This window comes from Pelodiscus sinensis, chromosome 7, assembly GCF_052426305.1.
Source record: "Pelodiscus sinensis isolate ZL-2025 chromosome 7, ASM5242630v1, whole genome shotgun sequence".
Taxonomy (NCBI): domain Eukaryota; kingdom Metazoa; phylum Chordata; order Testudines; family Trionychidae; genus Pelodiscus; species Pelodiscus sinensis.
Genome location: NC_143058.1, coordinates 60,192,134 through 60,206,092, shown reverse-complemented (window position 1 = coordinate 60,206,092; position 13,959 = coordinate 60,192,134). Strand labels below are relative to the sequence as shown.

Below are 13,959 nucleotides of genomic sequence, written 5' to 3'. Positions count from 1 at the left end.
CAGACTTGTTCATTTGGGTGTGTGGATTGTGCCTAACACAACCAGACACTGATCCTGGATGGGAACCCATAAACATTGCTGCAACAGAGACAACAAATATTGCATTAGCACAGTGGGATCCATGATGAGGGCTACACCATGCTACTGCAATACAAAACAAATGCAACCATTGAGGTGGCATGGAGCCCAGAAAGGAAATGTTGTGTGAGAGGAAAAGCAAGAGGAAAAGCAAGACCAGAGCGAAGAATTAGAAAACGCCAATCTTGTTTTAAAAGTATTCCAGTTTAATGTTCACAAGCATAATCCAAAATGGTTTGAGAGCAGGATGCCTACTGGGAAAAATCCTTCTTTGAAGCAATATATTTGATGGAGAAAGAACCCCGTGATGTACTGGTAGCACTCCGGGATTCGTATAATAAACAGAATTCAAGAAACAAAGGACTGGACAGAATTCAGATGCAATTTCAACCCAATTCCCCATCAAATCTGCAGACTGGAAAAGATGAAACTCTGCCAGGATTAAAACAAACAGAAAGTAGTGGCATGTTCCTTATTTGCTGTCAGAGAGTAGCAGTGAATTCTTGTTCTTTTAACTTTAGAGCTCCTGTCACGTTCAACACATTGAGATGTTTTATACCCTGGCAGGCAAATGCAGTAGCATCAGGTGATTATTACAAAGGAGAAACTCACAAAGATTTTGATTGTCAACAGAAGGAAATAGGAAATTGGCAAAAATACATGACAGTTGGGGGGGGCGGCGTTAGCACTCACATGTGAGTGTGGCAAGAGCTGTCTAAGAAGAACACAGAAAGAACCGTCAAGGGATTATTATAAAAAGACAGAGTTAGCCACCGATGTGTAGGACCACATACTTTTTCTTCCGTATCCTCCAGCATTGTAGGGTGTGGCTCTACCAGTCTACCAGCTAGTGGGTATTAGCTGCAAACAGAGAAGGAATGGCTACTGTTTTCCAACAAACATCTTGAGTGGGGGCAGGCTGCCTGGGAAAGGCTGGTTAAGAGTTACTGTGTCTCCTTTGTACGTTACAAAGATAAAAATGTCAGATCCTAGAAAATAAATGGAAATAACCAAACATGGGCTGGATAGATCGTCTCAGCATCCAGGATTCCTCCTTTCCCCTGGTGTGAGAAGACTTGGATTTCACACTGATGGCTGCTCTTCTATGAGGCATTGCTGGTATTTAATTTTCTGTAGTGGAAAAGACTCTTAGCGTCCACTTTCCCCGAGTATTTGATGGCTTCGGCAAATAGCTTTGTCACCTGGAAATATAAAGCAGAGGAGACTGATCATTTTGCAGTCTTTTCCGGGGGGGAAGGGGAAGTGTTGATTAATAATGCAAACATAACAGTTCTACACCCTACAAAATGCTTCGTGCCGGGTCACGCCAGGGGCCATCCAGAACACCAGACTGCCAATTTGGCAAGCCTTGCCTCTTGGGAGGAAGACTCAATAGAAATTATTTCTCCTTCATCCCGGACTTTATAGAGCAAACAGGGCTCTGTCCTCCCTTTAGAGATTACAACTCTACTAGAAAACAGTTTACTGAATCTTGAAGGGGGGGTCTTCTTTCCAGTTGGCAGTGTATGTTTTTCAGACAGATCAGTACATGCTCTGCTATGTCCCACACAGACTTAGCTTCCCTATGTCGATGAGATTGCAGCTTGGCATTGCTTTTCTTTATGTTTCCTCAAATCACAGCATAAGCTTTTGCACGCCAATCCCTAGCACCTGCCTCTGTTGTTAGGGTCTGACCTCGCTCCCAATGTACTCAGCAGGAATTTGGTCACTGACGCCAATGGGTGTAGCATAGGCCCTTGATTGAACGTGACTGACAATCGCAGAGACAATCAATGTTCTGCTAGGAGGCGTGTCCAGCTGTCCTCTATCAGAAAGATGCTTGAATTGACAGATTCCAAACAGAAGGCAAAATATCGATATCTGAAACGTAGCTTGTCAGGAACCCCAGACAGATAATAGAGGAAGCTTTGTGATCAGTGTGGAAGCTTCCCCAAATTCACTTGGATGATGTAGTGCAATAATATAGGGTTTGCTCTGAGATTTTTGCAGAGAGAGCAACTTCATGGTCAGTGCTTAGATACCTACGATAGGATGCAGCTACCAAGCATATGTTACTGATTTGACAATGAGCCTGTACTGGAGAACTTGCTCCAAAGATAGAATTGAGACATCATGGGCCCTTGGGACATGACGTAGGATCCATCCTATGGATTTGTTTTAATCTTGTTCTGCAGCACACACTGAGAAAAATGTATTTGAGCAGTCACTTTGCTGCAATTATAGGTACATTGTCATTTGTGGAACATCCCCAAGGGTCTGGAAGTAGTGGCTCCAACGCGCAAAATGAGTCCTGCGCGTTCAACACTAGCATGACGCAGAGAAGAAAGAGCAGTGACAGAGGTACCTGGAAGTTGGTGAGGAGAGCAATCCCGCTGTCCACAGCCATCCTGCGGATCACATAGTTATCATGGATGAACTTGGTGTTGTTGTTGGGGAGGTTAATCACCAGGTCTATGTTCCCCTCCTTTATCAAGCTGAAAGACATAAGACCATAGGAACTTAAGAACTGCCCTATTGGGTCAGACCAAAGGTCCATCTAGCCCAGTGTCCTGTCTGCCGACAGTGGCAAATGCCAGATGCCCGAGAGGGAGTGAACACAATAGGGAATCATCACATGATCCATCTCCTGTTATCCATTTCCAGACTAACAGAGGCTAGGACACCATTCCTACCCATCCTGGCTAATAAGTATTGATGGACCTAATCTCCATGAATCTATCTAGTTCTTTTTTTTAACTCTGTTAAACTCTGACAAGGAGTTCCACAGGTTGACTGTGCACTGCATGAAGAAATATTTCCTTTTTGTTTGAGTTAAACCTGCTACCTATTAAAGTCAATGCAGAAGACACTAAGGGTACGTCTACACTACAACGTTAATTCGAACTAACTTAGTTCGAATTAGTTAATTCGAACTAAGCTAATTCGAACTAACGCGTCTAGAACTAAAAACTAGTTCGAATTAGCGTTTTGCTAATTCGAACTAGCAAGTCCACATTGAGTGGACTCTGAACAGGGCTTAAGGATGGCCGGAGGCAGTGCCGGCAGGGCATCAGAGGAGGACTTAGAGCGTGGAGATGCTGTCTCAGGCTAGCCGAGGGCTGCGCTTAAAGGGTCCCGACCCCCACCCCGGACACACAGTTCTAAGGGGTGCCCCGCTTGCAAAGAAGTTCTGGCTTGGAGTGCCTGGAGTACCCACACTGGGCACATCACACCACTCGGCCATCAGCCCGGCTGCACTTGCCGCAGGCTGCCATCTGGGGAGAGGGGGCAATCGGGGGGCTGCAGGAGAGCTTCCACCCCCAGAAGCCCGCAGAGCCAGCCCAGTCCTCCCCATCGGGGGCTCGTACCCCATTCCTCCCTCACCTCCTTCCACTTACCCTTCCCTAGCCCCCCTTCTTATTGATGTACAAAATAAAGATAACGTTTCTTCCAACATTGACTCTGTCTTTATTGAACAAAACTGGGGGAGACTGGGAAAAGGAGGTGAGAGAGGGGAAGAGAAAGGCTGGGAGAGGGGAGGGCAACTAACATGATCAGGGGTTGGGAACAGGTCCCAGATGAAAAAAGGCTACAGAGACTGGGACTGTTCAGCTTAGAAAAGAGGAGACGGGGGAGGACAGGATAGAGGTCTCTAAAAGCAGGGGTTGGGTGGAGAGGGTGCATTCAGAAAAGTTCTTCATGAGTTCCCCTAAAGAAGGACTAGAGGACACCAAAGGAAAGGAATGGGTATCAGGCTTGAAACTAGTAAGAGAAAGTTGTTGTTCTTGACAAAGCAAATAGTTAACCTGTGGAACTCCTTGCTGCAGGATGCTGTGAAGGCTACAACTAGAACAGAGTTTAAAGGGAAGTGAGATCAAGTCATGGAGGTTGGGTCCATGGTGTGGTATTAGCCGGGGGTAGGAGTGGTGTCCCTGCCCAAAGTTTGTGGAAGGCTGGAGAGGGATGGCACGAGACAAATGGCTTGGTCACTGTCTTCGGTCCATCCCCTCCAGGGTCCCTAGGGTTGGCCACTGTCGGCAGACAGGCTACTGGGCTAGATGGACCTTTGGTCTGACCCAAGACGGCCATTGTAAGCTCAGGGCTCAGGGTCGGGGGTCTCTGTGGACCCCCTTGATTTTCATGCACACCTGCTCCTGGGTGGCCAGGCTGGCAGCTCTCCTGCCCTAGACGGCCACTTTCCTGTGCCTAGTGCGGAGATCGTGGACGAGGTCCACGATGTCCGCACTAGCCCAGGAAGGTGCCTGCCTCTTGCGGTCCAGGGCAAGCTCCCGGGAGCCACCAGCCTGGTCCCGGGAAGAGGAGGTGGGCTGGGGGACATCGGGTGGGTGGCTCTGTGCCGTGCCAGGTGCAGGGTCTGCTGGCTGGGTGCTGGCAGGCTTGCACCTGGCACGGGCACCGTAGCCAGCCCGTGCCCCTTTAAGGGGTCCGGGGCCGGGAAGGGGGCATAGAGTTTCCCTGGTGTTGGCCAGAGTGGCCACCAGGGAAACCTGGGGAGGGCTAGCCTCCCACTAGTTCGAATTAAGGGGCTACACACCCCTTAATTCGAACTAGCTAGTTCGAACTAGGCTTAATCCTCGTAAAATGAGGTTTACCTAGTTCGAACTAAGCGCTCCGTTAGTTCGATTCAAATTCGAACTAGCGGAGCGCTAGTGTAGCGCCTATTAAAGTTAGTTCGAACTAACGTCCGTTAGTTCGAACTAACTTTGTAGTGTAGACATACCCTAAGGGATTCTTTGCTTACTGCAAACCTACAATGAGCCTAAGTGTTCAACTGATTAGCACTGGCACTTTTAATTCATTTACACATTTAATATGCATTGACTTTTACCTCCTGAGGAAGGATAGGCTAGTGGATAAGGCATTGAACCAGGAGTTCAGAGTTTACATCCTGGACTTGCCTGTGTGACCATGACATGAGGCTAAATTCAGCCTTCATGTAAGTAGGAGCAACTCTACTCCGGGACTAATTCTGTGAACTGCAGGGCCCCTTAATGTTTGCAGGAGGTAGGCAGCACCTTTAAAGGTTCAGATCCCAACTGTCCTGATTTAAAATTATGACATACACAGCCACATATGCTGGAATTTAATCAGATATAAGGACCTGAGGGTATGTCTACACTACCCCGCTAGTTCGAACTAGCGGGGTAATGTAGGCATACCGCACTTGCAAATGAAGCCCGGGATTTGAATTTCCTGGGCTTCATTTGCATAAGCGGGGAGCCGCCATTTTTAAATCCCCGCTTGTTCGAACCCCGTGTAGCGGGGTTCAAACAAGCGGGGATTTAAAAATGGCGGCTCCCCGCTTATGCAAATGAAGCCCAGGAAATTCAAATCCCGGGCTTCATTTGCAAGTGCGGTATGCCTACATTACCCTCCTAGTTCGAACTAGGAGGGTAGTGTAGACATACCCTGAGTGAGGTAGGAACCTCCATGACAGGTGAGGAGCCTAGGAAAGATGTGGAATAAAATTGCTCCAGTGCTGTAGGAAATGGGTGCTATTAATTGCATGCTTCTTGATTAAACAGAGCTAAATTTCCTTCCCACAGCAATCACAGGCAGGACTGAATATGTCTTTCAGTAGCAGAACAATGACCCCTAAAGCCCTGAGGGGAGATTCTGGGTCTACACAGGTCAGTATGCCCTCAGTAGTGCCAAGGCTTCTTCCTGCTCCCCTGCAACTTCCCCTTTTTGCCAGAGACACCCATAGTCTCTACGAACGAGGCCAAGGTCTTACCTCCGGATTGGGGGGAGGCTGGAGCTCTGGCTTTCCTGGGATGGCCAGGCCACGGGCGTCGTAGGGACACTGTTGGCATTGAGCCAGTTGGAAGTGGCTTCTGTGGCAAAGAGCTGCATTGAGAGGGAAAATACATGATTGCCTGCTTCAGAACACAAGCACTTGTAACACAGCCATGCACTGTGCCGTCTGGGCCTGGCCAAATGGAATCAATAGAAAGACTCCTATTGATTTCAGGGGGCATTGGAGTCGGCCCCATAAACATATTTGTGTGGGTCTTTATCACGGAGAAGGCCCACCTGTGGAAGTACAACTTTCCCATTGCTTGTGTTAGCAATGGTTTTCTGACAGATGGATGACAGTAAGCAGTGGGTAATATGGCCAGAAACACCTCAGGGGCACCTCGACACTGCACTGGTAGCTCGAAATAAGATACACATTATGAGCTATGCATATTGCGCATCTTTCTTCAATCTTAGTTTGAAATAGCTGATTTTGAAATTTGGTGCTGTCCACACAGCACTTATTTTGAAATAAACCACTGTTCTAAAATGTCCCTTACCTCCTTGTGGAATGAGGTTTATAGGGACATCAGAATAGCACACCTGTTATATTTCAAAATAACGGGCACTTTCAAAAGATGCGGAATAGCTATTTCAGGATACCTCCGGTATCCCAAAATAACACTGCAGTGTAGGCATAGCCTGAGAGTCTAAGAGTGTGTCTACACAACAGTGCTTAACTCAAAATAAGCTATGCAAACTGAGCTACGTCAATTGTGTAGCTTGTTTCGAAATTGGGAAAGTCTACACAGCACTTATGTCGACACAGAGCACTCTTCCTCCAACTTCCCTTACTCCTCGTACAATGAGGGTTACAGGAGTTGGAGTAAGAAGTCCTCCAGCTTGACAGTATTTGGATACTATTTCAGAATAACTGTCTGCTGTGTAGACATGGACTAAGTTATTTCAAAATAACGCTAGTGATTTCAAAATACTGTTGCCATGCAGACGTACCCTAAGTGCCACTGACTTTCAACAGGACTCAGGTTCCTGAATGTTTAGATTTTCTATTAAATTTGGTCTAATATTTTACAGTCGTGATGTTAATATTCACTAGTGATGATGGGTGCATTATAACCCAGAAAACAGGTTCTACATTGGACACCTACATACCTTGCCAAAATAAAAGTGAACTGAAAGACAACTTTCCACCCCCTTAGATGCTTCTTGGTAACATATTATGGGCCAGTTACAGATTTTTCACAATTAAAGGGTTTTTTTCTTTCCCGTTTGTGTTTAAAAAATATGTTTTCCTGACTTGCTTCTTTTTCTTGGAGAACTCATTGGCAGACCTGTAAAGTGACATCACAGCTGCAGGCAGCAAATGGAGCTGCACTTCTTCCAGCTTTGAAAGCAAAACCCCCAGGCTCTAGGAGATGAATCTTGTTTGTTCAATGCAATCACTGCGCCATGGTTTAGTTGCATAACTCTCGTTGATTTGAATAGGGCAAGTCAGCTACAAATCCTGAGTAAACTTTGAAAATGCAGGTGCCCAAAGCAACGTACCTTGAAACCTTCCTCGTGGAGCTGCTCTGCTACACCCAGGAATTTGGGACGGAAGGAATGCTGAAAAGGAAACACAACAGGGAGCATCAAAGCTATGCCCTAGCAATGGGGCATCCTGCCCTTCACTGGACACCTGGGGCTTTTTCAGAATATGCGATGAGGGAGACATATTTCTTTGCTTGATCAATCTGTGTTCGTGCACATGTGTGCATGCACACACACACACACACACACACACACACACACACACACATACATCAGTGTATATGTATATACAGTGTGCGTGTCCGTATTTGTATAGTCATTCCATTTTTCCCCCTCAGTAGATGGCTCTCCGTGTCATTTCATGAAGGAAAGACACTTGCAACATTAAAATGAATTGGCTGGTATGAGACTAAGCCCAAACCCTACAATCAGCCAAGATACCTTGATACACTAAGGCGATGTGCGCTCCCAGAGTGTTCTACTGCAGTTAAAGGGCCCTGCATAATAAACGTCAGAACAAGTGAACTTTTACAACATGTTTTACAAGCCATCTATGGATTTAGTTACCATTTGTTTTCAGGCTGCTCTCTAGCACTTGCTTTCACAGCCAGCTACGGCAAACCCAGAAGAACTATCAAGATGTAGCTTCAAAGGAGAAACACTTGCTGGCTTTGGGCTGCCTTTGGGTGCTATGTTTGCAACTATATGTGTGTGCCTAAGGTATTTAGGCACCCGATTGCCATTAAAAACTAAGTGAAGTGTCCAGATCCCCTAAGCAGTTTTGAAAGTCTCTCTCCTAATGCTCTTGCAAACCCAGCAACTGCACAGAACAAATGAGGCTATCCCAGTGTTTGCATCTCATTTTGCACCCATCTTAGTGCAACGCGGGAAATGAGATTGTAGTAAGGGCACGTGCCGCCTCTGTACTTCAGGGGCTTAAGTAGCACAGAGATCAAAAGCAACATGTGACCTCTCCGTTGTATAGTCATTCTGCATCTCAGATGTAATGCGACTCTGATGAGTAAAGAAGCAGGACTATTCAAAACACTTTCTGCATTGGAGCTGCTGCTGCTCTTGCCCAGGCAGAGGTCACGAAGGGCAGAGTAAGAATATTTTCTAAGAAAGAAAGAGAGCCAACAAGTCCTTTCAGCTTCACAGACCCCGGCAAGAACCTTATAATAAAGCCGTTTCTGATCTGCACACTACCCGGAAAATACAAATATACAACGTGACATGATTGGCAGCTTTCCAGCCAGAGAACTGCTCTGCCTGCTAGTCAGGGGTGTTGGCTTTCACAACAATCTTATAAACTTCGATCAAACCTGTACTGAGCACTTGTGACACATAAAACAGCCTCTCCACCAAAAGAAATTACATCTGTCAGCTTGCATCTGAGCAGGCCCCAGATTGAAAAGCTGACTGAAAGTACCTGTGTAAGAAATCCTGAGAAACTAAAGCACAAGCAGATTTAGTTACTGGAAGAGATTTATTGCAGGAGGAGGAGGTTTATTTCTTTTCTTTAAAGGAAACGTTATATATCCCGTAATACCCTTCTTGCATTGCTGGGATACCTGGCTAGCCGTAAAGGGCTAGATCTTCAACTGGTGTAAATCCGGGACTTCAACAGAGTTACATCAATTTACATCAAAATCGAGCTCAGTATGCACATGCAGGATCCTGACCCTGATGCTTTGGTCATGAACTTTGCACTTAAATCCAATGTGGGGGCAGACAGAGTTTTTTGCTCCTAAATATCTAGGGCAGTAGATATGGTAGAGGGGTGCACTGAGAGGATAGGCTCACAGTGCTGGGATTTAAAAATACACACTCCTTTAATGTTCTCAGCATTTTAGGGCTATCCGCGCAGATGTAAGGCAGATGCAGACCACCCGGTAGGCAACACTGAATAGCCTAATCAGGGAGGAAAATGAAAAGAGCTTTTCAATTATTCTTGTAGAAAATATTGCCTGGCAAATATAGGGTCTTAGCCACCCCCACATTCCACAGCTTTCCATTATTTAAAAAATGGAGCAGATCGTCAGCTGTTGTAAAATGGGGAAGAGCTCCATTTAACTTCAACAGCATGCCAGTGATTGAGACCATCGGAAGACCTGACCTGTAAAGTGCTGTGGAGCACCAGATTACACTGCATTCTACCACCCCCATGAGTATGATATGTAACCTGGCAGGGACTTTGCAAGGAATGCGAGAATTAGTGCCTCTTGGCTATTTCTAAGGTGGCGATTCCATTGGACGACAACAGTTGAGACTCATACTAGGATGGAGCAATTGGCACATCTCAAAGATGCCGTGCGTCATTAATTGAAAATCTTGGGTTCTAGTCACAGGGTTTGATCAAAAACTTAGCCAACGAGTTAGCCCTTTAGAGGGAACAACTGTGCCAGAAGGATGCCATTTTGAGGGAAATCATAGAATCATAGAATAATAGGACTGGAAGGGACCTCAAGAGGTCATCGAGTCCAGCCCCCTGCCCTCAAGGCAGGACCAAGCTCCGTCTACACCATCCCTGACAGATGTCTATCTAACCTGTTCTTAAATATCTCCAGAGAGGGAGATTCCACCTCCTCCCTTGGCAATTTATTCCAATATTTGACCACCCTGACAGTTAGGAATTTTTTCCTAATGTCCAATCTAAACCTCCCCTGCTGCACTTTAAGCCCATTACTCCCTGTCCTGTCCTCAGAAACCAAGAGGAACAAATTTTCTCCTTCCTCCGTGTGACACCCTTTTAGATATTTGAAAACCGCTATCATGTCCCCCCTTAATCTTCTTTTTTCCAAACTAAACAAGCCCAGTTCATGAAGCCTGGATTCATAGGTCATGTTCTCTAAACCTTTAATCATTCTTGTCGCTCTTCTCTGTACCCTTTCCAATTTCTCCACATCTTTCTTGAAATGTGGCGCCCAGAACTGGACACAGTACTCCAGCTGAGGCCTAACTAGTGCAGAGTAGAGCGGCAGAATGACTTCACGAGTTTTGCTTACAACACACCTGTTGATACAACCTAGAATCATATTTGCTTTTTTTGCAACAGCATCACACTGTTGACTCATATTCAACTTGTGGTCCACTATGACCCCTAGATCCCTTTCCGTCATGCTCCTTCCTAGACAGTCGCTTCCCATCTTGTATGTATGGAACTGATTGTTCCTTCCTAAGTGGAGCACTTTGCATTTCTCTTTATTAAACCTCATCCTGTTTACCTCTGACCATTTCTCTAACTTGCTAAGGTCATTTTGAATTATGTCCCTATCCTCCAAAGAAGTCGCAACCCCACCCAGTTTGGTATCATCTGCAAACATAATAAGCGTACTCTCTATCCCAATATCTACATCATTGATGAAGATATTGAACAGTATGGGTCCCAAAACAGACCCTTGCGGAACTCCACTTGTTATCCCTTTCCAGCAGGATTTAGCACTGTTAACAACAACTCTCTGACTACGGTTATCCAGCCAATTATGCACCCACCTTATCGTGGCCCTATCTAAGTTATATTTGCCTAGTTTATCAATAAGAATATCATGCGAGACCGTATCAAATGCCTTACTAACATCTAGGTATATGACATCCACCGCTTCTCCCTTATCCACAAGGCTCGTTATCCTATCAGAGAAAGCTATCAGATTAGTTTGGCATGACTTGTTCTTCACAAACCCATGCTGGCTATTCCCTATCACTTTATTACCTTCCAAGTGTTTGCGTATGATTTCCTTAATTACCTGCTCCATTATCTTCCCTGGGACAGACATTAAACTGACCGGTCTATAGTTTCCTGGGTTGTTCTTATTCCCCTTTTTATAGATGGGCACAATATTTGCCCTTTTCCAGTCTTCTGGAATCTCCCCTGTCTTCCATGATTTTTCAAAGATCATAGCTAAAGGCTCAGATACCTCCTCTATCAGCTCCTTGAGTATCCTGGGATGCATTTCATCAGGACCTGGTGACTTGCTGACATCTAACTTTCCTAAGTGATTTTTAACTTGTTCTTTGTGTATCCTATCTTCTAAACTTACCCTCTCTCTGCTTGTATTCACCACGTTAGGCACACCTCCAGACTTCTCGGTGAAGACCGAAACAAAGAAGTCATTGAGCATCTCTGCCATTTCCAAGTTCCCTGTTACTGCTTCTCCCTCCTCACTGAGCAGTGGGCCTACCCTGTCCTTGGTCTTCCTCTTCCTTTTAATGTATTTATAAAAGGTCTTCTTGTTTCCCTTTATGCCTGTAGCTAGTTTGATCTCATTTTGTGCCTTTGCCTTTTTAATCTTGCCCCTGCATTCCCGTGTTGCTTGCCTATATTCATCCTTTGTTATTTGTCCTAGTTTCCATTTTTTATATGACTCCTTTTATATGACTCCTTTTTTAAATCAAGTACGTCCTTTTTAATCCTGTTTTTTTTTTCTGCATCCTATGGGGAACGTACTCGCCTCATCTCTGGGTAGTTAATACAAATGAGACAAAGATGTTCTAGAGTGAAGAATCTCACTCTCTAAGCAAATTTCCCCTGGTCCCATTCAGGGAAGGTAATTTTGCCACCCTTGTGGCTACTTATTTCTACCTTTTGTACTCCGATGGCTTGGCAGGACCTAAAAGTACAGCCTGGAAAGCAAACGAAGCCGTTCATCACCAAACACTGAAATGTCCATAAGGGAATGTTTATGTGCAACTCAGCTGGCCTCACCTCTCCAGTAGATCAAATGTACCATCTGTGTAATGGCATTAGGGATCGGTTATTGTCCCAGTACGTCACTGCCCCCTACTGGATGCAATCAGCCGCCCTTCCCATGGGGTGCCCAGCTGATTGCACCACAACACCTAAGAGAGATGGTCCTGTAGTTGAAGAGCCAGGGGTTAAGAGTTTTGGGAACGCTACCCTGCCATGACATTCTGAATGGTCATGGTGTGTATATGTATCCAAGTATATGGATACTTTTCCCTTTATTTCTGAATCTGTATTGTCTACATGAGGGCACATCACCACCATGTTGGATTGAGCGATCTGTTCTCAAGGATGCACATCAAACAAGAACAGCATCAGACAAAGCTCCTCCACCCTCTTCCCGCTTATTATTTTTCCCTGCCTGCTTCCAGCGTTGTCTCCTCATGCCACCCTGCTTCATTTACCACCATTGTTGTTTCAACCACACCTATCACTTTGCAGTTTAATTATCTAGAAAAACATGCTGTGCTGAAGCACCGCAAAAAGACTTATCCCCCCGATTTGGTGTTTTCTTTCCCAACTGTCCAACGCTCCTTGGAAAGGACAGCACCCGGGCTGCTTTCTAAAGTTTCTTTGTTTGTTCTTTTTCCCTTCATCCCAAGCACCATTGGCTCAGATTAACAGGTGCTGGTGCAGATGTCCTACTAATCATTTTGTAACTCACATCACTGCTCCCTCCCTACTCTTCTGAAGCACTGGCATTAGGCAAACAGGCTCAGACTGTATCCACCAGTACTCTCCGGAGCTGACATGTTACAATGTTAGCCCTGCCATGATTATCTGCAAAGATACCAACAGCAGGGCAGGTGCCCCATGGGAAGAGCCCAGGGTCTGGATATCAAGCAAGCTCTTTTATGTATAGTTACAGTCATTAGCAGCTGTGGCTTAAATCCATTTATCATTCTGATGAGTCCAAGAAGAAGGTTGGACTCGCCGCTGTGTTGCCACTAGTGCCATTGATTTACACGTTGCTTCATTTTCGGTCATCTTTTAGGCACCGTCCCCCATACAACCCTTTCAAATTCCCCAAGGACTCCCAACTACCAATGAACACTGGGACCTGATTCACTTGTACAGGGAGAGCAGCTATAATAATCATCTCTTGGCTGCAGAACCCGTGTTGTTTTAATAATTTGTATTGACTTTGTGCCAGCATATAGGGCATAAGCTAATTACAAACACAGCAGGAGCATGGGGCAGAGCTGTGGAGTGTTTTATTGGGACCCTCGAATTTTACAGTCTCGGATGATGTGATTGATCATCGGCGGCACACATGAGACCTTGAGGAGTTTTATGAGCATATCTGACTTCAGTATCTCCTGCAGATATGATTACCCCACTGCAGAGAAACTGTACTTGATAGGGGTGTGTGTGAGCGGGGGGGTTTGCTGGCTACTTTTTTTTATTCTGAGATCCCATTATAGATCCAGAACTGTAAACAGATCAGGGCTTTTCCCAAGGCAAATACCTCCTTAGCGCCCTGTGCAAAAGGCCTTGCCCTGAAGGACTTCCACAATTAGACCCAAAAATGGTTGATTCATGATTCCACAAGGGGGCCATACAAACGAAAAGTTCTGTTGCCTACCCTACATTCTGGAGATGCAGCCTGTAGGATGGTTTGGGTTAAGAAATAAGTAGGTTAGGGGCTTAATTCAGTAGGGAAATGAAACCACGTGCTATAGGAAAACGAGAGTTAGCAAGGACTGGCCCAGGGTCAGGCTATCTTTAGGCTTTGGTTATTGCTAGTCTGAGCAAAGTTGTTAATGAGTGTTTTTAGCAAGTGTGAATGTTTTATTAAAATGCCATCTATACTGACAGTGTGGGAAGGACAG

The 13,959-nt window shown here is 45.5% G+C and overlaps 1 protein-coding gene across 1 annotated transcript in view; it reads right to left on the bottom strand.

Annotated features, from left to right (window-relative positions):
- Window positions 1–263: 263 nt before the first annotated feature.
- CPS1 (carbamoyl-phosphate synthase 1) overlaps window positions 264–13,959 on the bottom strand; it is a 288,535-nt gene continuing 274,839 nt past the window's right edge. The window contains exons 36-39 of the mRNA XM_075933931.2: window positions 7,402–7,461; window positions 5,834–5,946; window positions 2,444–2,573; window positions 264–1,280 (exon numbers count right to left, since the gene is read on the bottom strand). Coding sequence (XP_075790046.1) covers window positions 1,182–1,280; window positions 2,444–2,573; window positions 5,834–5,946; window positions 7,402–7,461 — 402 coding nt within the window. The 3' untranslated portion in view covers window positions 264–1,181. The remainder of the gene's footprint in view (window positions 1,281–2,443; window positions 2,574–5,833; window positions 5,947–7,401; window positions 7,462–13,959) is intronic.